The following is a 25,729-nucleotide window of genomic DNA, read 5'->3' on the forward strand; positions in this document are numbered from 1 at the left end:
AATCAGAATTATTGAAGTCAGCCAGATTAGAGAGCATATTAAAAGAATGTGATGTTCGAGTTATGAAAATTCACAACACAGTGTGGTACCAATTCAAAACTACGAATTCTTGGATATACACAGCTCCTCGTAACGAAACTCTTCACATCTTATGTAAAGACAATAAGCCGCGACAAACACAATTATTTTCAACCGGACTTATTAAGCTTTCCGCAGATTGTGATGCTATTTCCGATAATGCATTGTTACGCAGTCAAACCATAGGCGCTATAAATACTATCGAAAAGGATTATATTCCCGATGTTAAATTAAATACTAGTAAATTATGCGAAGATCTCAAGAAACATAACATAAATATTTCAGATATTCACTTACTAAATATTGGTAAAACTCCTAATTTAGACATGCAAGTGTTAAAAACTGCAAGCTCCACTTTAGATGAAATTTATAAAGAAGCAGAAGAGTTAGGCAAACATCATCGTACTCAAACTCTGTACCATAAAGTTATAGGATGGTTTTACTATGTAATATATACCATTGCAGGCCTAGTAATTTTATATATAATTGCGAAATGTTCATTAATAACAAAATGTATCGACATTTTTAAACTATGTTGCGTACCAAAAGAAGGATGCGTTCAGTATTTTTATAAATGTTTCAACAATAATGTTACAATTCGTCATAATGACCCGCGACATGTAGTGACTTTCACCGCAATACCTACGGCAAATAAACTTTTTCAGAACGACGAAACTGAAAAATGTGAAAAGAATAGTGGAAGACGTCGGTCTCGTAATAGCCGACTTACAAATCTAATGTAATTTTATTGCGTGCGATTTTAGTATGTAAGACCATATATTAGTCTTAAGGTTTCAATTTTAATTTCATTTATGTATCAATCTGAAATGATGTAACTGCATTATGTATGAACATTAATAGATTAAGTTATCATGTCACCGTAATCGTAATATCGCTAGATTATAAGAATTTGTCAAATCAAGAAGGATCTTTAATTTAAGGGGGAAGGTGTTACGTGCCTAGACACGATAAAAATTCTCTTCTTTAAAATATTTCTATCTAATCACCCTGTACAAACTATGTCTTAAAACTATCCCGATATGTCATACCAGATCCTTACTTATTGATAACCTTTTCTATCTACGGTCTTTTTAAACTTAATATTTGTCTGTTTCCTCGTCCTGTAAACATCCTGCATCCCATCCAAACTATTCTTTATGACATAGATATCAATTATCAAATTCTCTCCTTTTCAAGAAATCAACCAATAGCTATTTCCGCCTTACGAGCACTTCCTATGATTGGACGATGCTAACTTATTCCGACTTTAATATAAGGATCCCTCTCGATGATTAGAGTCAGTCTCTGTACTAAACCACTAGAAGTTAGACGAAAGTCTGTAAAACGTTAGAATAAACACTTTAAAATACCAGTGCGATCTATCTCTCACATTACGTGCATCTCACACGTAACACTGCATGCACTCCCCACCCGACGCCCTCCGATTGGCGCTTCCGGTGTCACATGTTTACTTCCGCCAATCGGGGGACCTCGGGTGGTTCCTTCTCACTCACACACGATGTCCCCTCTGTTCGGCGTCGAGATCCCGCATGCGCGTACAAGATTCTCGACGCCGAACAAAAGTATATTCTATTCAAGCTTATGATTCCGGTACGTTCTTTTAGTGCCAGATAGGCACAGCCAATGAGGCGTTTGGAAAACTAACTAAACATGAATATGCGTTCATATGCTTTTATAAGGCTTAATTAAATGAATTGAGTGTGGATTCTACCGGAATCGTTAGAATGTCGTGACCCCATTGGTTCTAACGACACGTATAATATGCGTTATTGTATATGCACTACGCAAAGTAATAAAATAAATAAAATTAATATGATTTCGCGTATTTCGCGTTTCTTACGGCGCGGGTTCGTCGATCGTCGCGTCATAATGTACAGGATAATCGCGTAGCCCGGCGCGTGGATTTCTATAAACACGGAAATTAAAACATAATAAACTGTATCCCCCCATCGGATACGGAGGTTGAAAGTGATGCCTTGTGGCAAACGCAATATAATATGCTGACTCTCCCTTCGCTGGTACTGCGGTTGATGATTCATCGCGCTCGCGACTCGCGACACTGGGGAACCTAACCCCCCCTGTTAATTCTGACGAGGCTGAGTTCGCCGTTCAGGTAGTTGCTTCGCTCGGCGGATCGCGTCGGGTGGTGACTCGTCGGGTGTCTGCCGGTCCCTCGCACCTGTCGACGGGTTATCAAGCTGATAGGATGAATCGTATACGTTTATGAATAATAATTATAAAAAAAATTAAACTTTATTTAATTCGTAACATTTTTTTAACGCGTGTTTCCCTCGCGTTGGATATAAATCTATGCGCCTTTTATAAGTCAACTTTACCACTTTCAATCAAATTTTTTAAAATGACGGAAAGTCGACTTTTAGTCGACTTCTAAAAGTCTCAGTAATAATTTTGTATTTAAGTTTATAATTTATAATAAAATAAAATCTCCTGCGCCTCGTGGGCATTTTACTGAATGTAACGCTTTGCAATTTTGACTTTTTGAATTTAGACCAATGCACGGAATTTGCACTTTTAAACTATATAGCAACAGTCGTCGCTGAAGCACGTAAGCACGTGTAGCACGCGCAGCAATAATTTCGTCTCACACTGTTTTCCATTCATCATTAAACACGTGTAAGTTTCTTTACAATATATATAGTGAGAGCAAACAATCGGATTCAATTCAATAATGCCCTTTTTTGTTTTTCTCTCAGGCGAAGCGAGTTTGGTGTGCCTTTAACCTTTTAGGTTATATATGTAACACGAAGTCTCTTGTTCTCTTTTATAATGACTCTTTTAACATTTTGCTCTTATAATCAAGCACGTACTTTTAACTTTATTAAATTGTCACGTTTCCGAAGAACAAATTTAGACGATCAATATATACTTATTTGATGGATATTTGGATAGCGAGTTAAGACCGACTCATCTGTAATCTTGCTATTTTTGAGTGATAGTGTTTTTTCGGCAACATGACAACTTAATAAGATTAAGAGTGCTTGATTAGAAGCAAGACATTAAAACAGTTTAATTACATTTTAATAGAGAATTAGAGACCCTGTGTATATAACTTAAAGGTGAGAGTTAACATATAACAAACTCCCTTCGCCCGAGGGAAAAATAAAAAAAAAAGCATTACCGACTGTTTAGCAAGTGTTGTAAATAAACTTATTTTATAATTGCAGTTGATAATATAAAATGAGTGACACATTTTGTGTGGTCGTTACTCATGAGTGGGTTGCAGCAGTACCCTCTACGTGGGTATTTCCAAATGTAATGATGGTGTGGTGGCCTACACCATCATTAAATGGAGAAACAATAACTACAGCTATTTCTAAAAAGCGGGAACCTGAAGACACGTGGAATAAAATTAATTATCAATATTTGATAGGTCCTTTTGGTATGTATATTTTAGTACACTTTAACTATGTATTAATAGTCAGATAGAAAAATTCTGGTACATCCACTGCGCGTCTCAGGGAATTTAAGAACTATTCTGTACACTGCTCGTCAATGATTCGTTTCATTCCCCTAGCAAATTTATATAGGATAATGTTACACATCCTATATAAATTCGCTAGGGGAATGAAGCGAATCATTGACGAGCAGTGTACAATAATAACTTATCAAAAGTTGCCTACATTAGGGGAAATTCATTCGAATAAAAGAAGATGAAAGAAGTGAATGATTCCTCAATAATATTGTAGTGTAGATTACATGTCAAAATGCTTTATGATAAATCAGTTTGCGTTTCTACACTGTCGTCTTCATTGATACAGTTCTCCAAATGTATGTACAATTTTGCTAAGGAAAGTACACTTAATAGTTTGCCTTTGCTGTCGACATTTTTAATAGTCCGGATAACTGTTATTGAATAAATTTCTTGAAATTATTTCAGAAACGTACATCGAAGCTCGGAAAATGGAAAAAAGAGCTACTTCGATCAGCACGGATGATGATACTGATGCAATACTTAAAAAATTTCCATTAGATGAAAACAAAAGAAAGAGAAAAGCCAACAAACGAGACGATTTTATGTATACTTCAGGTAAACTAATTTTCAATATTTAATTATAATATTATAGTTATACAAAACATAATATATGTTTCTAAGATTCCAATTTATTTAAGTGTGTTCCCATTTCCTCTCAGTACTAGTGCCAGTATTAAAAATCCTATAATATACGTGACATAAATTATAAATTTTCAGTACTGGAAGTAGTACAAAAAGGAAATGGGAACGCACCCTTAATGTCCTACTCATAATTAATAACCAGTTAATAATCTGTTTTTTATATTCTTTATTCTTTTCTCTACTGCTGCTTTTCCCCCTTTTTATTCACCATCTTTCTTTTACTTTTTTTCTGTATATAGTGTGTTAATAACGATCCTGTTCACTTTGAGTTTGCTTGGCCTTCCACTTTGAACAATCATTTCGTAGATGTCCAACTTCTTTGCAAAAATGACAGGTACGTGTCTCTTTTTGCTTTTCTTTGTTACAATTTTTATTTCCGCGTTTGCCAGTTTGATTGCGTGCATGATTCTGTTTTCGATGTGCCACCAGAGCTTCACCCGTCTCCACCACATCAGCATTCTTTTCAGCAGCTCGTAACAAGTCACTTTCAATGATTTGCAGTTGCGTTTGCATATCTGTAAATGTAAGCGCAGTACCAACAGCAGCCTGTAACCTATATGTGTGACGAAACAAATCAAACCTTGGTGACGGTAGATCTGTGAGCAGTTTCGCAATCTTCTGAGGCTCTTCTACCTTTTGTCCTAAAACTTCGAGTTTCTGACAAATTGTTGACAATTCAGCACAATAACCTGCGACTGATTTTCCATCTGTAAATTTCAATGCACACAATTCTTGATTAGCAAGATATTTATTAGATTCTGACTTAGCTTCGTAAAGTCCGGTAACCATTGCCCAAATTTCATGAGCAGTCAAGCAGCTTCTAATTGTGGCATGAAGTTGATCATCAAATCCAGATGCTAATACACGGCGAGCCTTGGCATCTAATCTACGCCATTCTTTGGCTTCTTCGTCTTCTGCTGGTATTTTATCGATGCCTAATGTCCAACAATCCCAATAACTCAAGGACTAATTTAACATCAAATTTCCATCTTTGATAATTTGATTTTGTGAGGATTGGCAAGGACATATTTATGCGATATGCATCCATGTTTCCGTCCATGTGATCGTTTAATTTACAGCTCAAAGTTTTCAGATTTAACCTCGATTACAATCTGATTCACACTTACTTACTTTAATCAACAGTTACGTCCTGGGCCCATAACCTGTGAGCTTTTAATAAGTATAAACTGTTAGCTTTGATATAAAGTATTTATTATGAAGTGTGTATGAATGAGCGAACAGAACAGAACGTTCGAGAAACTCGTTGGAAGATTAGGTAGGTTAAGGCAAAGAAAACGGGCGCTCAGCAGTATGGGCAAGATGTCCTCCCATTCCCAGCGCCGCTATGCTGTATACTTGAGAAGTGTGAGAAGCGTTAAATCCAACAAAAACGTCTTCGACAGAAGGTACATGACTGTACGATAAATCACTATCATGTAATATTTGCGATGTTTCATTCAAATTAGTTGGTACTGTTTTTGATCGTCTTATTTTTTTAACAGGAGTAGAGATCATTATAGAATTGTTAAACGAAGCGTTTAATCGCTTTTGTTTCGGTTTTGGTTCTACATATTCATCTTCCTCCGAAAAGAACGTTTCATTCTTAATCGGATCTGATACATCACTAACGGTGTTTTCAACAATCGGTTTTAATGGTTCAACAATGGGCTTAAAGTGTCTCTCCAACGCCATCTCTTCTTGCACTTTACCCCCTTTCAAAGCGCGATATTTTTTGCGAATTAAATCACTCGTTTTCGCAATCTCTTTCACAATCTTCTCACGATTCATACTGTTATCTGTGTTATCCATGTTGAGAAACGCTACTACTTGGTCAACGTATCGAAAACAACTAACTGCTTTATGGTATTGCAAAGTCATTAAATCCTTTTCGATATCGTTCATCAGCGAGTGCACTATCCTTATCTATCACTAAAAATCCATACTTTTGTTGCCAACAAGTATGATATAAATTGCTAAAATCCTCATAAGACATGTCGGTATTTACATGATCGTTGTACGCGTGCTTTAGATTAGTACCATCCTGCTTGAATAAAATTAGCAAATTCGCATTGTCGAGTATAAGATGTTTCGGTATCTTTGCATACGTCTGACAGAGATAGAAGCAGTCGACATCCACGTGTCGCCCCATTGCAAAGTAGTCTCGTATCTTGCTTGTCACACGCCACGTCATCAAAGATAAAAATGGAATTCGGAAGCGCTTCACTCGGCTGAATGACATCACAGTTATTGAAGAATGCAAAATAATTAACTTCTTCAATCGGTGTCAATAAATTTTCCAAGTATCCAAGATATTTGGGTTGTTGTAATGATTTCGAGTACACATTCTCAAAACGTACTCCATGCGGACTTTCCAACAAGCTTATTAATACGTTTGTCTTGCCACAATTTGACGGACCGCAAATTATACCACGTATAGAACTCGGCAACATGTTTCCATCCTCCGTATTTTTCTTTCGGACATTATTCTGTCATCGAAAATTGTTACTTTAATCGCTGGTGAATGTTGTACGAACCGCATATTTTCTCCCTCTATGCTCTGATAATAAGACCTATTTATAGAGACACACCGAGCAAAATTGTTCAGTATGTAAAATGTTTCTCATATTGTCACATCCCTCCGATATACTCGATTTGAGTGCCGAGCAGTTAGAATTCGTGTCGAAACCTATTCTGCTACGCGTGTGTAGCAATTATATCAAACACGTGTGGGACAAGCTTCCGGAACATATTGTTACGTCCAGCCTTATGGGATTTTACTCTTTATTCGGTAGGAAGGATATTTCAGGGAGAACAGGTAAGGCAGGGAAGAACGTAACAAAACGTATAGAATTCCCGTAGGCACACAGTTTAAGAGAGGGTATGTGCCTCGGGTCGAACGCACTTTTTATGACTCAAAAATATAGGTCAACGTGTCGATAGGCCCGCTATAACCCGTTTCGAGTCGTACGTTCGTCGGTCCAAGTTTCGAGTCAACGAATTGAATCGCTTTAACTCGGGATCGGACCAGGTGCAGTCTTTGTTCGGGATGAGGAGGGGTAGTTATAGATTTAAATAAATGATAAAATTTATGTAACAGAAAAAAAAAACAAAGTATTTATTCTAAATTTTCCAAATTGTTATAAGAATATAAATAGGTGCTGAAGTCGTGATTTAACATAATTTGTTGGCTATGAATTTATAAAGATTAAATTATAAAAATGGTTCTAAATAAATTTCGCAAGAGTTTACAAAGTTTAAAAATACGCAAAGGGTTATAAAAATAGATTTTCGATTGAGTTTACAAAAGTTTTAAAAGTTTAACAAAGGGTTATTAATAAAAAAAAAAAAAAACACAAAGGTTATTAATATAAATTTCGGAAGTGTAAAACTAATGGGCAGCTTTTTGTTTGTGAGTTACATTATATGTTAAGTAATTCGGAGAGAGAAGGTTAGGAAAGTGCAGACTCTTGAAAATTAAAACCGTGAATTGTTGTTTGGACTTTCGAACACTAAGGGCGGAATTCGCATACCGGAACGCCCGGTCGGACTCTCGAGCAACAGCCTCTGAATCCGCGCACCGGAACGGCCGGTCGGATTCTCGAGCAACAGCCTCTGAATCCGCGCACCGGAACGGCCGGTCGGACTCTCGAATGACCGTCTCTGAATCCGCGCACCGGAACGACCGGTCGGACTCTCGAGCTGCCGGGCTCGCATCCGCAAACCGAGTAAAGAAGGGGGACAAAAAACTCTAAGAGAGAATTATTGATAAATAATAGGAGGGTGTCTTAAAGAATTAAAATGGAAGGGAGATGTTACCATGAGTAACGTAAAAACCAAAGAAATTATGATTGTGGGACTTACTCATTGTTGGTTCTCGAGCAAATTTGTCGGAATCGAATAGATTTCTTGCCCGGATGGAACGGCACTAAAGTCTACTTGCGCACTGATTCTACATGATTACTAACTAACTAACTCTAAAAACGTAACTCTAAAACTTTACTCTCCATTACTATTACTGACTATCTATTACTGACTGCTAAACTCTTATTACTGGTACTTTCATTACTGACTACTATTGCCTACTATTACTAACTGGTATAAAAAAACAACTGACTCCCTTCAAGATTTGGTATTATATATATATAGAGTCTTACAAGGGGAGGATCCAGAGATAGGTGGTTCAAATATTCTAATTGGTAGGATTCTTTTTCAGGATTGTGTGGTGGGTGAATTCTAAGTTTTCTTATTGGAGAAATAGTTTTTCCTTTTTGCCCAATCATACGTTAAGTAATCTGTCGAAAGTTTCTCTGTTTCCTCCCACATTCTTTCAATTTTATCGAAGGGATCCGACCTATCGCGTAGGTTATCTTCCCTTTGGGTTTAAGAGATAAATAATTTTTTCTATTGTGCTAGACGCGCTACGGTATGGGTTGCAGATGGAGGAAACGGTTATTTATTTTTTGCTTATGTTTAGATACTTTATTGCTCATTTTTTGTGAGCAAACGTGAAACTTTGCTTAGATCCCATGGTTGTTTTTTGAATTTCTATCTTCAGAATTTATTATTTGTTGACTCAATATTCAAAGGAGTCGGAATTATCTACTTGGTCGTTTCGTCCATCTATGTTTGTTATTACGTTTCTAACAGACTAATCCTAGACACATAAAAATTATCGGAGACCGTTGAAACGGAATTTCTTTTGTAAAATTATTTGTTCCTCTGACGAAGGGAAATCGTGGAGTCTGCCGGACGTAACACTCCCCGCCTTAGACAAATGTTGGGGGCGTATGAACACAACATTTGCAGAATTTAATAGGCTGAGCAACGATTTCTCTTTTTCATGGATTATTATATTTATTTTGTATCGCATTAATATCCTATTTTTCCTTATTCGTTTAGGTATTTATTTATATCAACGCTTGTCTCTTAAGAAAGAGGAAGGAAAAGGCAATCTTTAAAATCCTTTCTTGCTCTTTCGTCTTCCTTTACACGTGTATGTTTTATTTTAATTTCTAAATTAGATTATTCGAATGTACGCACATTTTTACGCAGTAAATAATGATTATAATTCACTTAATAAGTTGTTTTACGCATGTATACGCGCTTTTAATTTATAAATTTTTTTTAATAAAAAAAAAATTTGTATTAAATATATTTCGAAGCTTTCCCTTTTTTTTCTAAAATTATTATTACCGTTATGTTTTTTTTCTCTTGTTTTTTCTAAAAATATTTTAGAATCACGTGAGTGTCAACTAGGTTTTTCTATTCTCCCTTTTTCCTTGGTTTTTTTTTTCATTAAGAACGGATTTTGTCCAGAGACAATTGAGTGTTTCTCGATCCTGTGCATCGCATTCCACAGGCATATCAACATTTGTTGATATAGGTGTGTCGCCAATTTTACCACTGTTATACTTTTTATATTGCATCAAATAAAATTCTTTTATATTAATTTCAGGAGGGCGACAAATAATCAATTCATCCTGCCGATATCTTCGCGCAGGGTTAGAGTAGTTATGATTTTGCAGAAGATGAGTTCTCAAACAGAGCAACACATCTGAACGGCATCAAGTGCCGGAATTGGATCAAATAATCAATTAGCGAGGTTTCATTCTTCGCTTAAAATTTGTAAGAGTAAAGCGGCATTTTGCCGGATTTGTTTTTTGACACTCAGGTGATCTATTTAAATTGTTATTATTCAAATAATTTTATTTTAATTTATTCTTTTATTTAAGCATTTATTATATTATATTCATATATCTCCTTTTAATAGAAAAGGAAAACTTCTGAAACACTATGATTAATTTGTCTTATAGTAACATTTAAATTCTAAAATTGCCTTATTTTGGCAATATGGAACAATGTTATGTAACAAGTTTTCGTAACATTATATCTTATTCAAATATGCAATATAAATTTGAACCTTAAATTAATGTTTAGTATAAAACAATGAAGATATAAAATTATTAATATATGTAACTTTAATGTCGATGAAAATATTAATAGAGAGAAAAGGTATCTTAAATATGAATTCCAATATTCATTAATGTCTGATTCGCTTAAGTTATATTATATTTCTTGGTTATTTTTCTACTTCGTTTTATAATTTAACTTGGTTTATATATGAAAAAAAGACGCAATTGCAGCGTGGACAATTATTGTATATCATTCATTCGACTTGTCACGCGAAATTTCTAAACGGAATATTTTGTTTTGACGCAATAATAACGATTACTTAGATTATAGAATCTTATCAAACTAAGATTTTATTAGGCTTATAAACAAGATTGAATATTGAGTTAAAGCTTGTAGCTTAGTTAAAACCTTTGAATATATTGATTTTTTAACACAATTATTTTCTTTTACAAATTTTAGGAATATTTTTAATTTTAGAAAAATATTAAAGATTCTTAAATTTTTTTTTATCTATATATGTTTTTTATTATTCAATCTTGGTTACGTAATTATTATTCTATTTGTTATTCTTTCAATTATAGGCTAAAATTATATGTTATTTTGTCGCGAAAATAAAGGTATTATAAGAATAAAACTAACAATTGACATTATTAAAGAATTTTACAATTATCTATTCCTTATCCACTATAAATTTATATTTCATATGCTGCTATCCTTTGTGATGTGCTGGATGTCTTTCATCTTGATTCCAGCCAATAATTATTTGTCTTCGCTCTCGCCATGATGCTTGAGCTTAGATTATTGTTGCATTTATTGTCCCTTTTCCTAAGGATTCGTATTTATTCTTCTCGGTTCCTTTTCGCGTGGCGGGATAATTGTTTAGAAATGATGAAGAAGGATGTAGTGTATAAATTTTTCTACATGACGTAGCATGTGATTCGAGGATCCATTAAATGGATAGAGATACATGTCGCAGCATGTGATTTAAAAGTGAGATAATATAACTTATTATTTTGCAAAATATTTTTATGGTTTTAGAAGCTTTTTATGGATTCCAAATATTGTCAGTTTGTTGCCTTTTGTTATCTTTTACTGATGAGTAGGCTGTATAATTTTTAAATTTAATTTTTGGTTTATTCAATGTAAGAAAACTTGGAATAAGAATCTTGATTGTTTTTTTTTTTTTTTTTTTTTTTTTTTTTTTTTTTTCCATAGGCTGGAGTCTAAAGATTTCTCGTCAATATAGTTGAAGTGCATATATTATTTTTTATAATATTAACAGATTGTAGATATCGATTGTAATATTTTCAAATAGTTGTATATTACTAGTGGAGGATTTATTCGTAACTTGCTTGAAATTTGGTTTTGTTTATCATTATTTAGTTCTCCGTCTTTGTCGCGTGTTCTTCCATCATCCTTGATATCATTTATTTTGTCTGGAGGATCATTTCTATCTTCAATTTTATTTTTTTGTTCTTGCGAATCTAGTTGTTTCTTGTCTTTTATGTCTTCATCGTAGGTAAGGTATCCTTTGTCCGGGGGATCATTTCTGTTCTCGATTTCCTCAGGTTCGTATTTATATTTCTTCAAGCTCTTGAATAATTTTGACAAATGTTGACAAATGTAATGATAAATGTATAACAATGTAGTAATCATACTAATAATGTAGTATAAAATAGTAATAAATTTATAATTTCTTCGGTCTTGAAATTGTATTTTGTTAGATTTAAAAGACTCATGGACTGATATCTTTTCTTTAATTTGTAATTTTAGCGGTTGATACATTTCCTCGTATGTAAATAACATTTGGTTAGAGTTCTTAACAGGTACATCGTTAGATAATGAATCTCCCCTTTTTTCATCAGAGAAGTTGAAGTCTTCGTAGCCTTTGTCCTTTTCATTGGAGTCCTTCAGTATCGTGGAAATTAATTTTGCATTTTCCGGATCATTAAGGTTAAGAATTTTATCGTCATTAATTTCATTGCTGTTTATTTCTTCTTTATGTTTCGATTTTCTTCTCCGCATGAATTTTTCTATTATCTTCTGTGATTGGACTTGCATTGATACAAGGATTTTTGAAAGTGGTTTATTTTTCTTCTTGGAATCATATAATTTTCTTGCATTATAAAACTTAGTTCTTCTTATAAGCTCTTCGATAGCAATATGAGAATTGTTATTTTTATTATATTTATTTTTTATATTTATTCCGATTCTTGTGAATTTTAATTTTTTTAGATAAACTAAGGAGCTCTTTGTTTTTGACTCCTTTAAGAAAAATCGTGTCGTGTTACATAGTGAGGTTTGGTTGCTTCCCTCCTTGCAATCGACTGAAGAATACATTATAGAATTTTGGAGATCTTCCTTTATTGTATCATAATTTTTAAGGGGGATTTGATATTCCTTTCCCTTTAAGATTTCAGAATTATTTATTGATTTACGAGGGGTTTGGTAACTTCCCCCTCCAAGGATTTCTGGATCATCAATTAAAACAGGAGAGGTTTGGTAACTTCCCCCTCCAAGGATTTCTGGATCCCTGGGCAGCCCGAGGAATGTTTGAAAATCTCCTCCCTCATGGATTTTTGGATCTCTGGTCAATTCAAGAGAGGTTTGGTAACTTCCCTCCTCAAGAATTCTTGGATCTCTGGGCAATCCAGGAGAGATATGGAAATCCTCATTTCCAAGGACTTTTGGATCACTACTTAATTCACGAGGGGTTTGGTAATTTCCCCCTCCAATTCGGGAATCTAGAACTTCGGGAGAGGCATAGGAGCCTGATTTTTGTTCTAGAATAGATTTTTCCTTCAAATTTTTATTTTTTTGTGTTAGTGTATGTTTATCTTTTTCTTTAATTTCAATTTCGTCTTCGGATTTGTTTTCAATTATCCCTTCTTTTTTATTTAACATCTGAATTTCTTTATTTATTGTTTTATTCTCTTCTTCTATTATGTTTTTATTTTTATTTATAATTTTGTCTTCATCGATTTTCAAATTTACGTTACAATTGTTGTTTGTTTTATCTTTATTGTTAATATTTTCTTTTATTTCATCCTCATAAATTTTATTAGAGACTTCTTGATCAACAATTGAGAAGGATTTAAGACGTAGGGTTGGTACCTGGACTTCTATTTCTTCGTCCAAGTTACTTACAACATCTATATACGCCTTTCCTGAGCTAACTTCCGCTATAGTTTCTATCGCATAAATTCCATGCGCTATTTTTAATCTAGGTATATCCCCGATTCTTATTTCAGGGTTCTCTACTCTAATATAAAATGGCGATTTTAATCGTGGTGCTACTATAATCATTTCAGGTGAAAAGAAGGGTAGATTAATTCCAAAAACGTCTAAATGTCCCTTTGCATAATTTATTTTTGCGGAAGTTTGATAAAAAAAATCATTGCCTAATATACTTGGTTGTAAGATCGGAAAGTCGTTAGTTACAATGTGAAAAGTTATTTCCTTTCCGTAAAGAAGTAAATTAATTTCTCCTAGAGTGTAAGTTGGATAATCGTAAATACCATTTAATTCTAATATGTTGTCGTAATTGATTGTTTTATTTTTGGGCACAAAATTTTCTTTAATTAAATTTATTTCATAACCTGTATCTAACGCGAAAGTTATAGGAGAAGTTGATTCACAAATTTTTATCTGAACAGTAGGCGGACGACTGTGTTTGTCGAGGTTTATCATTACGGGTCGGGGTTCCCAAGCGTTTTGGTTAACATTTTCTGTGACGCCCATGGATGTGGAACTCGTTCGGTCCCCAATTGTATACCTGACTTCGAAGAAGCCATCGGAGTTTTCCGGCTCATTCATATAATTATTACTTGTGATACGTAGTTTACAATTCTTAAGAAGATGCCCTCGTTTCTTACAATAGTGACAGAATAATGAATCTACAGATACTGCGGTTTGCTCTAATTTAGATCGACAATCTTTAGCTATATGCCCAAAGTTATAACAAATTTGGCATGCAATTTTTGATTTTTTATTTATGTTATATTGTTTATTTTGCTTTTTCCAACAATTATTAGCCGTGTGACCCGGTTTATCACACCATTGACAGATTACGTAAGGCTTATTTTGTTCATTAGTTTTATAAATTTTACAAAATTTAGCATGGTGACCAGATTTAGAACATAACTGGCAAATGACGTAATTTTCTTGTACTACATTAACGGGTTGTTGAGATTGAGCATCGCGGAAGTAACACTTGTCGGCTGCATGCCCGTGGATTTTACAAATTTGACATTGGATTTGCGTTCTACAATTAGAGGCTAAATGCCCCTTCTTATAACAGAACTGGCAATTTTCCCATAACCGGTTAATACTTTGATTTCTACCTGAAATATCATTCTGTCCTGGTCGTAAATATGCCATTGTGCGAAGCTCTCTTTCTATTTACGAGATATCGGCTATGGTTATTCAAGCGTCTAAAATTTTTTTATTTCTGGTTTAATTTTTAACTTTAATTTTTTAATAAAACATTCATTCACGACGTTTTAATATTTTGAGGAAAAGAACATTTTTGAAATTTTATATGATAGTTTTACTGTTTGCGTGATTTTTACTCGATTTACGAAGATAATGTTTTTTTTTTTATAAATGCAACCTAGTTTTCTTTGTAAAAGTTTTTAGATAAATCGTTATTTAGCTCTAAATATTTTGTTATTTGGGCGAGTTATCGAAATTTTCATTTTGGATAACACGCACTTTGCTTATAATTCTTTTGTTCTACTAATTTTGTGTAAATTAAAATTTGACCTCTACAGCCGGGATAGATTTTACCCCTTTTTCCGGTAAAATTTGATTATATATTTTGGCCGATAAATAAAGGAATGGCCATCACAATGAATTACAATATAGCAAAAAATTTGAATTCGATATTATTTTAATTTGTTTACGCTCATAAATATATCTAGTTTCATGCACTGACTGAATCATTACTCTTTCAAGGTTGTCGAAAATATACATATTAATAAAAATTCAGTTTAATGCAATTTTCACATGCAATTTTGTCTACTGAAAAAAGAAAATAATTAATTCAGGGAATTATTTATTAGGAACGAAAGTATATAGTTGGATATTGTCTGGGTTTAATTTTCTAAAGTGATTTTATATAAATTATCGACTTCAGCATTATTTCAAAATTGACCTCATCTTATTCCTTCTCAAAGACAACACCTATTTATCCCGGACGAGCCCCCAAAAATTTTAATTGTTCTGTTACGTCCAGCCTTATGGGATTTTACTCTTTATTCGGTAGGAAGGATATTTCAGGGAGAACAGGTAAGGCAGGGAAGAACGTAACAAAACGTATAGAATTCCCGTAGGCACACAGTTTAAGAGAGGGTATGTGCCTCGGGTCGAACGCACTTTTTATGACTCAAAAATATAGGTCAACGTGTCGATAGGCCCGCTATAACCCGTTTCGAGTCGTACGTTCGTCGGTCCAAGTTTCGAGTCAACGAATTGAATCGCTTTAACTCGGGATCGGACCAGGTGCAGTCTTTGTTCGGGATGAGGAGGGGTAGTTATAGATTTAAATAAATGATAAAATTTATGTAACAGAAAAAAAAAACAAAGTATTTATTCTAAATTTTCCAAATTGTTATAAGAATATAAATAGGTGCTGAAGTCGTGATTTAACATAATTTGTTGGCTATGAATTTATAAAGATTAAATTATAAAAATGGTTCTAAATAAATTTCGCAAGAGTTTACAAAGTTTAAAAATACGCAAAGGGTTATAAAAATAGATTTTCGATTGAGTTTACAAAAGTTTTAAAAGTTTAACAAAGGGTTATTAATAAAAAAAAAAAAACACAAAGGTTATTAATATAAATTTCGGAAGTGTAAAACTAATGGGCAGCTTTTTGTTTGTGAGTTACATTATATGTTAAGTAATTCGGAGAGAGAAGGTTAGGAAAGTGCAGACTCTTGAAAATTAAAACCGTGAATTGTTGTTTGGACTTTCGAACACTAAGGGCGGAATTCGCATACCGGAACGCCCGGTCGGACTCTCGAGCAACAGCCTCTGAATCCGCGCACCGGAACGGCCGGTCGGATTCTCGAGCAACAGCCTCTGAATCCGCGCACCGGAACGGCCGGTCGGACTCTCGAATGACCGTCTCTGAATCCGCGCACCGGAACGACCGGTCGGACTCTCGAGCTGCCGGGCTCGCATCCGCAAACCGAGTAAAGAAGGGGGACAAAAAACTCTAAGAGAGAATTATTGATAAATAATAGGAGGGTGTCTTAAAGAATTAAAATGGAAGGGAGATGTTACCATGAGTAACGTAAAAACCAAAGAAATTATGATTGTGGGACTTACTCATTGTTGGTTCTCGAGCAAATTTGTCGGAATCGAATAGATTTCTTGCCCGGATGGAACGGCACTAAAGTCTACTTGCGCACTGATTCTACATGATTACTAACTAACTAACTCTAAAAACGTAACTCTAAAACTTTACTCTCCATTACTATTACTGACTATCTATTACTGACTGCTAAACTCTTATTACTGGTACTTTCATTACTGACTACTATTGCCTACTATTACTAACTGGTATAAAAAAACAACTGACTCCCTTCAAGATTTGGTATTATATATATATAGAGTCTTACAAAGGGAGGATCCAGAGATAGGTGGTTCAAATATTCTAATTGGTAGGATTCTTTTTCAGGATTGTGTGGTGGGTGAATTCTAAGTTTTCTTATTGGAGAAATAGTTTTTCCTTTTTGCCCAATCATACGTTAAGTAATCTGTCGAAAGTTTCTCTGTTTCCTCCCACATTCTTTCAATTTTATCGAAGGGATCCGACCTATCGCGTAGGTTATCTTCCCTTTGGGTTTAAGAGATAAATAATTTTTTCTATTGTGCTAGACGCGCTACGGTATGGGTTGCAGATGGAGGAAACGGTTATTTATTTTTTGCTTATGTTTAGATACTTTATTGCTCATTTTTTGTGAGCAAACGTGAAACTTTGCTTAGATCCCATGGTTGTTTTTTGAATTTCTATCTTCAGAATTTATTATTTGTTGACTCAATATTCAAAGGAGTCGGAATTATCTACTTGGTCGTTTCGTCCATCTATGTTTGTTATTACGTTTCTAACAGACTAATCCTAGACACATAAAAATTATCGGAGACCGTTGAAACGGAATTTCTTTTGTAAAATTATTTGTTCCTCTGACGAAGGGAAATCGTGGAGTCTGCCGGACGTAACAATATAAAGACTGATACGGAGATTCAAAGCTATCGTCGTTGCTACGAACATTACAATCAATCGTTGCACCAGACGCATATCGACGGCCCCGTACCGTTGATAAAGAATTGTCGCGAATGCCAGCAGTAGGTCGCGGCTTGTTAAATCGTGCGATAAATGCGCTTCCTTTCGAACTGCACATACCAGGATATCAATTTTGCGGTCCAAGTACTAGGCTGAAAAAGCGATTGGCCAGAGGTGATCGGGGTATTAATCCGTTGGACGCGGCGTGTCGCGAACACGACATTGCGTACTCCCGGAGCAACGAACTCACCGATAGACACGCAGCTGATAATATACTCGCTGTGGAAGCGCGGAAACGCATTACAGCGAACGATTCGACTTTCGGAGAAAGAGCTGCTGCAGCAGCCGTTTGGGCAGCTATGAAAACTAAGACGAAAATCGGTATGGGTTTGAAAAAGAAAAAAGTGATAAAAAGAAGAAAGCGAGTAAACGAATACTTCCGGTAGCGAAACGCGGCGGTGTTTTACCCATTCTACCGCTGTTGGGCGTTCTTGGGTCGTTGGTCGGTGGAGCGGCGGGAGTTGCGAAGGTTGTGAATAACAAGGCAGCGCAGCGTCAGTTGAACGAATTGAAACGTCATAATCGTGTCATGGAAGGTCATGAAGTTTATCTCGCTCCATATAAGCGTAGACAAGGAGTGTCGACGAAAAAAAAATGTCAAAAAGACGTTAAAAATGCCAAAAGGTGCAACTACCAACACACAATTATTACAGTTAGCGAAACGTATGCGCATTCCACACTTTAGAGGAATTTTTATGCGTACAGCATTACCAACGGGTGGAGCATATCGAAACGAGAGCGGTATTGTAAATTCAGATAACGCTGAAGGATCAGGTACACACTGGGTGGCATACGCAAAGAAAGGAAATCGCGCTATATACTTTGATAGTTTCGGCAATCTTAGACCACCGAAAAAACTGGTGCAATATTTAGATGTAACGCGGATCGAGTACAATTACACGCCTTATCAACGTTACGATCAAAGCAACTGCGGCCAACTGTGTTTGCATTTTCTCCAAACAGTTAATAATCAATTTAAAGGCTAACATTGTGCAATTTAACTCAGTATTCGTTTCAACATGTCACTGACGTTTACGCTAACCGGCAAGAGTAGCATCTTCGCGGTAAGCTATTTTCCAGCCGTAGATTTAAGCGATGGCGATTACGAGCTCGGCCTCACAGATTTTGAAACATACTATACCATACCTGATGTAAATTCGTCGAATTACAATTTTTACTATGACAAAGACAACAAGGAAATTATGATTCTCGAAGGATCGTATGAATTGCGTGATATAGATAGATATTTGAAACGCACAATTTTACAATCTCATCCCGATGTTGCGGGAAAGAGGACGTTTCGCAAAGAAGATGAAGACGAGAGCGAATATCCACTGGTGATTCGTGCTAACAATAATACAATGAAGAGCGAGATTATGTGTGCTTATCGGATAAATTTCATTAAACCTAACAACATTGGATCGCTGTTGGGATTTTCATCGCGTCGTATTCTTGAATCGCGAATGTGGCATGAATCGGATGCACCTATAAATATCATAAACGTGAACATTATTCGCATAGAATGTAACGTGACTGCGGGTACGTACAGCAACGACAAGTGCGTACACACGATACACGAATTTTCGCCGAGAGTGCCACCAGAATATAAGATATCGGAAATACCTGCGCAGATCATTTACCTTCCAATCGTCGCACGGAGCATTACTGATTTAACGATTCGCATTGTGGATCATTACCCGATTTTCGCGGAGAGGAAATTACCGTTAGATTACACGTACGAAGACGATAACGTGAGATGCTCGTGTTGAATGAGCAGGTGAAGGACAAAATTTTTACACCAATCAAGAATATTCGACTGTGTGACATAAATTGTACGACAGTTAAAAATATTCGATCGTCTGATAAAAAGAAACTCTCCGCGTCAAACGTTGAATTTTTAAAATCATTGGGATTTGTCGTACAAAATATCTAAGATGTCTAACATCTTGAACATTGGAGGCGAGCCGATCTTTTACGACAGCATCGTCAAAATTGAGACTCACACGTACAATCCGTACGCCAATACCACTTTTGGATACAGCGATGAAATAAGGATACCCACAACAACAGGATTTATACACGTTACCATGTGAAAGTTTTCTCTACGTCGAAGGAAGATTGGTGATGAAGAAGAAAGACGATAAGGATAAGGATGAGATAAATCTCGGAAATAATTGCGTGGCGTTTGATGAAATTCGATACGAACTCAACGGTGTGGAAATTGATCGCAACAGAAACGTTGGAATAACCAGCACCCTCAAGAACTATGTATCGTTATCATATGACAAAGCAGTAATTATGCAGAATGCAGGATGGGAATTTTCGTATAACCTACCAGAAGGATACTTCAACTTTTGCGTACCGCTTAGTGTATTATTGGGCTTTTGCGAAGATCACAAACGCATGATTGTTAACGCTCGTCACGAATTGATCTTGATACGAGCGCGCAACGATAACAATTCTATTGTCGGAAATTCTACGGCTCAACCGGAAATTGAATTATTTAAAGTGCAATGGCGAATGCCGCATGTTACGTTAAACGAAATCAACAAATTATCTTTGCTGCGAGCTTTGGAGAGTGGACAATGTCTAAGTATGAGTTTTCGCTCCTGGGATCTGTACGAGTACCCTTTGCTGCAGAGTACGACGAAACATTCATGAGTTGTTAAAACTGCAATTCAACTCGAGAAACCGCGTTTCGTTATCTTCGCACTGCAGACTGGTCGAAAAAATATCATGTCTCAAGATGTTACAATCTTTATCGACTGTAATTTGACCAACGTAAAACTTTATCTAAACTCCGAATTTTATCCGTATGACGATATGAATTTAGACTTTCGTAAATCTAGATATGCAATTCTGTATGACATGTATCGACGTTTTGGTAAATCTTATTATGGATATGAGTGTGAAACGCTGCTCAACGTAATCACATTCCTGGAAAAAGGGCCTTTTGCGGTCATTGACTGTTCGCGACAAAACGAATCCGTCAAGAGTGCTACCGTAGATGTGCGCATAGAATTTGATTGCAAAGAAAATTTTCCCGCGAATACTACCGCTTATTGTCTCATTTTACATGATCGTGTAATTGAATATTGTCCGTTGTCCAACGTAGTGCGCAAAATCATGTAACATCAAACTTATAAAAACTGAAATATTTGGTATTAAAGTAGAGTCTTGAAGAGTTACTCATAATGATCGTACCGACATTTGTGGATCTGCATGGATTCATTGTCGATAAAAAATTTATCGTAAAGGAAGTGGCGGTACTGAGAAAAGGATTCGTTCTCACGCATTACATTTTTGCTAGCCCCATGCCATGGCGTGTTCTTACAAAATCCGACAAGTCTTGCGCTTCTTGGTTGATTGCATATCATCATGGATTGCAATGGAAAGACGGGATGATACCGTACAGCATGGCGAAATGTCTGATTACATCTGCTGTGTGTAATACGGATGACAGCAATACTATCATATACGTTAAGGGATTTCAGAAACGAGAATGGTTGACAAACATACTCGATACCGATGATGGGATATATATCAAGACATTGGATGTGGATTACGAAAACATTAAATCTTTAAATAATCTAGATGTTAGTAATACTGTACGATGTGAAAAACATGTTAAGAATTGTGCATTACAAAATGTATTTAAAATATATAACTGGTGGTTGCAACACCAAAATAATTGTAAAATTTTTTCAAAATAAGGAAAAATAAAACGCAATAAAATGTTTTTTTACCCTTTCCTGTACATATAAGATATATAGATGTATAAAGTGGAATATGATACGTTTAATATGCTCTTCGACTAAGACGTTGACCGAGATAACTCATATAAGACAATCTCGTTGATAAATCATGATGATGTATAGATAAAAAATTCCATGAAGCTAACACAACATTTTTCAATTCATTTCACAAGTGATAGTTCGGTTCGATGGCTGTATGAAGCAGTTTGATAACGGTTCTTTATCTGTACTATGCGGTTTGATAGCAGTTCATTACCATTGCATGCAATGTAATTTCATAGACATATTCGTAAACGTAGTCCTTCGTTAAGGTGTATGCAGGTATACGAGGTGATTAAGGTGAGCTGTCGTGTCATGATTGAGATATGTGATCCTGCGTTCTTTGAAGCCTATCATCATTTTGATAAGTCAACTCTTTTAAGCTCTCTCGCGACTGTCGTACGGTCTTCTCAGTTCTCTATGTTAGTCGTCTACTGTTTTTTATGGTGTGCATCACGTTGTGTATATCATGCATGTATATATTCCATTACCCCCCGCATCGCCCATTCCGGGCATTTTGGCAATTGTAGACGCTGATGAAGATGCGGGAGAAGTAGTGGACGAATTTGCAGACCTTCGCGAAGTCTCCGGAAGATCGGGAAGAGAATGACAGTGACAGTAACAGTGACAGTCACAGTGATAGTAATAGTGACAATGACGATTCCAGCGGGGATGATGAGCTAAAATTTAATCCCCGCGAAGTCCTCTAACCCCTTGCGGTCCCCAATATGGACTACATGGGGGTATCAGACTTTGAGGAAGAGGATGAGGAGGGAGATAATGACTCTTCCGAGGAGGGGGAGGAGTGACATTAATTACAAGTAGTTTTTATGTAGTCATAGTGTAGTTATAGTTTTAGTATTCTTGTAGTTACTAGTGTAGTTTTATAAACTCGATTTTATGAACTAAGGCATGGGGCTGCTTCCCTGGTGAGTGATTATTTTATTATTTTATTATACTCATTGTTCTTTTTCACACTTTGGTCTCGCTCTAACTCACACACATACTGTTCTCACTCTCTTTCTCTCATATTCGTATGTGCTATTTTGTTCAACCGTTTCATGGTGACGACCACAGCTGTGGAACGTGCCTGTGAAACATGATCCCGGTGGTAAGAGCACCGCGGCGATGGTTGCTGAAAGAGATCGCGTACGGGCGAGAGAAATAGATTCGCAATAAAGGGAAAGAGCGAGCACCGCGGCGATGGCTGCTACAGCAGCGGCGGCGGGCGGCGGCGGCGGCGATCGCGGACCCCGATTTCCCCTCTACCGATCGCGGACCCGAAAATCCTGCGTCAGCAATTCCCGCACCGCGACCGCGGACTCGAAAATCCCGCGGCAGCAATTTCCGCACCGCGAGATCTCCCTCCCCGCGTGACGTCATGCCCCCGCGCCCACGGGTACCCCCCGCACACCCGCTCCCCCCTCGGAGGACCTGGGTTAGAACTGTCTTAGTATTAACTACTTGCGCCTTTCCAGGTTATGTAGGCACGGTGCCTCACGCGGGCCACTACACGTATTCAACTATCACTACTTCCTTTTTCTTTTTGCTTCAGGTGCTGCTGCTGCTGCTGTCCCTCCAGGTCATCGCCAGGATCCGGATCGTCGCACGAGAACGCCGTCGGGTAAGTGAATTTGAGGTTATGTGATACCCGCGGTCCCGCTGGTTCGCGAGATGCTTTGTTACAGGCCCAGGATGATACCGTCGGGAAGAGGCTCACACGAGGTGAGTGAACAACACTTTAGGTTTTTCATAAACAATAACAAATATCCTTTATTTCAGGTTACTTTTAACACAAAATCACTCCCTCTTAGCGTCACGCCACATGTATGAGTCTTCGTGTGTCTCCGCGATTGTTTAAACGCACGAGTTTTGTACACACGCCCGTTCGCGACGCTTGAGTCACAAACGGGTAAACGATGTGATGTGTTCGTAATTTTATTGCGTGAGGCTTCACTGCTTCTTCGTCGCACGCACTTAATTAACGCGCGGACGATCGCTTTTTACGTGCGAGGCACGGAACGATCGCACGGGACGACTGTCTTCTCTACTCGCATTCGAGAATAGTCGCTGTGAACGCGCCACAATGTAACGTGGATGTTGTACGTTCAATCTCTCGCGCGCGAAAGCTCACGAGAGCTCCCGCCGCTCGCTTAAGTACCAGTGCGGGGATTCTCTCCACTCGCATCGCTCCGCCAATCACGCGTGGCGTCGGTTTTCAGGCGCGCGGCATACGCGTCTTCCCCCTCTCCTCCGACTTGGACGAATCGGCGCTGTGCGACGCTGCTGTGGTGCGGTACGTCTCCCCCACTCTCGAGCCTTCAGCCAATCATGGAGGTGCACTCTGGGGTGGAGATGGAGCTACCCCTCTGGACTAAGGTATTATAAAAGTGAGTATTCTCACGTTCGCCATTTTTCTTCAAACTAGGAAAGTAACTAGCATAAAAGATTAGGTATGTTTTATATATATATAATACGTCGCAATAACCTTTACGACGTCCTGTCCAATAACCTCTCGACGTCATAAATATCGCGTCTTCGTTTCATCGTCCCATAAAGTTTGGTGCTTTTAAAATGCCTGGCTACGTTGCATTAAACTGCAACAATCACAGTAAAAATGGATTTCGACTTTTTGCAATTCCAACAAATGTAGAGCGAAGAAAAAAGTGGCTTCAAAACCTTCGCCGTGAACAGTGGATACCATCCAAGTCAGCCTGTGTCTGCGAAGTACGTCCAACACTGTTAGAACATGATTTGTGCCTCATTGAAGTTAAAATTAATTGTTTTTCTTATTACAAGTACACTTTGATGATTCACAATTCGAAAAGAGACGTGCCGATGGCTGGATAAAATTGAAGCCAAATGCGGTTCCTACTATATTTAATATTTATAATTCACCTCTCGGGATTGATCCACCTCCAAAAAAATTGCTAAACAAACTAACAAAAAAAAAAAATAAAGTTGCTGCCACATGTGTACAAGAAGTTCCAATTATTCCAGAAATAGTAATATTATTCAATACATTTTTAGTTCTTAATAAACATTGTTAATTTTTATTCAAAAAACTTTAATATTGTTCAAAATGTTGCAGAATATCGATTATGCTGCCCAATCGAACCATGATGTTTTAAACGAAGTATCCAGTGTGTCAAAAAGTTTGCAGCCATCTGATAGCAGACAAACTGCTAGAGAACAAAGTAAGCCATTCATTTTCTAAATATTTTATGTGAATGACAAATTGCAATTATGTTAGAGTTTGAATCGCGTGAAATTATATCAATATTTATATATTATCTCGTAGTCTTAACTTTCCATTGCAAAATTTAAGTTTGCATATTAATTTGTAGATTATCGAGGAAAACAATAGCAATAAAAAAAATCCAAGTATGTTGCATTCTGGAGCAAGCCTTGAATTTCCATTTCCAAATGTAGAGGTAATTGTTACATTTTCTAAATTTTTCTTTTGTTTATTAATTTAATGCTCCATTTATTATATTTAATATATATCTATTTATTTTAGGACCCTAAGCTGCAAGAATATTACACAGATGAAAAAATTGATAGCTTGTTGGTCGAAAATCTCTACCTAAAGAGTAAGCTGGAACGGATGCATTCTATTTTAAAAATGTTCTCTCATTATCCAAAAATTGCTAAATATTTACAAGAAGACAATGTCAAATAATTAATGTATTATTAAGATTATACTGTAAAAACTAAAAAATAAAATACGATTTTCTAAAAAATTGTTATTTCAAAAATAATACTGCAATTTTATACTATTAATATACGTTGACTAATAAAAATTTATGCTCACAATATATCTTCAGAAATTGGTTTAGAGTTTTAATTTTTACAAACAATATCTTATTTTATAAAAAATATTTATTACTTAATAATATTTACAAAGTGTTACAAAGTAAAAAAGTAAAGTATGTGCTTATTAAACTCTTAACATTTTTAAGTTTGCAGACCCATAAACATATTTTCGTTTTTTGGTACTTTCTGAAAAGTTTCTTGTACAAAATGAACGTATAGTAAAATAATGTTTAATAATTTTCCTTTTTAATTGACAACATGTAGGAAAAATTATATTAACATTTTCATTAATGTATTCAGTAATTCTCGAATTCCCATTTTTTTAAATGAAATCTTTATAGATTTTGTAATAATGATCCGCATGTAAAATTAAATAAAAAGTTTCAAAACAAGGCTCTTTTAAGGCACCTAAGTTTAATGCTTTTGTGTATAATTTAGCTTTTTCTATGAATGCATTTGTTGGTAAATTTTTATTTAACGAAAATGCAATACATTCTTCGCAAATATGCTTTCCAACTGCATTCGTTGTACTTCCAGCCAAGTGAAATAAATTCTTTGCGTCGTATTCGCTTACAATGTCAGAAAAATAATTAAACGGTATAGTGTGCACCTTGAGCTCGA

The 25,729-nt window shown here is 36.1% G+C and overlaps 1 protein-coding gene across 6 annotated transcripts; it reads left to right on the plus strand.

The window, feature by feature from the left end:
* Nucleotides 1–1,918: 1,918 nt before the first annotated feature.
* Nucleotides 1,919–25,005, plus strand: LOC118645711. Of its 6 annotated transcripts, none has more exons than XR_004963395.1 (5): nucleotides 1,919–2,733; nucleotides 3,285–3,499; nucleotides 3,998–4,147; nucleotides 22,848–24,726; nucleotides 24,813–25,005. XR_004963395.1 is itself a non-coding variant. In XM_036287393.1 (4 exons), exons 2-4 carry the CDS (start codon nucleotides 3,298–3,300, stop codon nucleotides 22,922–22,924), a joined length of 429 nt encoding a protein of 142 aa, XP_036143286.1. In that variant the 5' UTR covers nucleotides 1,919–2,733; nucleotides 3,285–3,297; the 3' UTR covers nucleotides 22,925–25,005. The 6 variants fall into 6 exon arrangements, 1 of the variants encoding a protein (XP_036143286.1); XR_004963398.1 differs by having other exon boundaries at nucleotides 22,848–24,489; nucleotides 24,640–25,005; XR_004963396.1 differs by having other exon boundaries at nucleotides 22,848–24,019; nucleotides 24,092–25,005.
* Nucleotides 25,006–25,729: the final 724 nt, after the last annotated feature.

Source organism: Monomorium pharaonis, chromosome 1 (assembly GCF_013373865.1).
Source record: "Monomorium pharaonis isolate MP-MQ-018 chromosome 1, ASM1337386v2, whole genome shotgun sequence".
NCBI classification, from domain to species: Eukaryota; Metazoa; Arthropoda; class Insecta; order Hymenoptera; family Formicidae; genus Monomorium; species Monomorium pharaonis.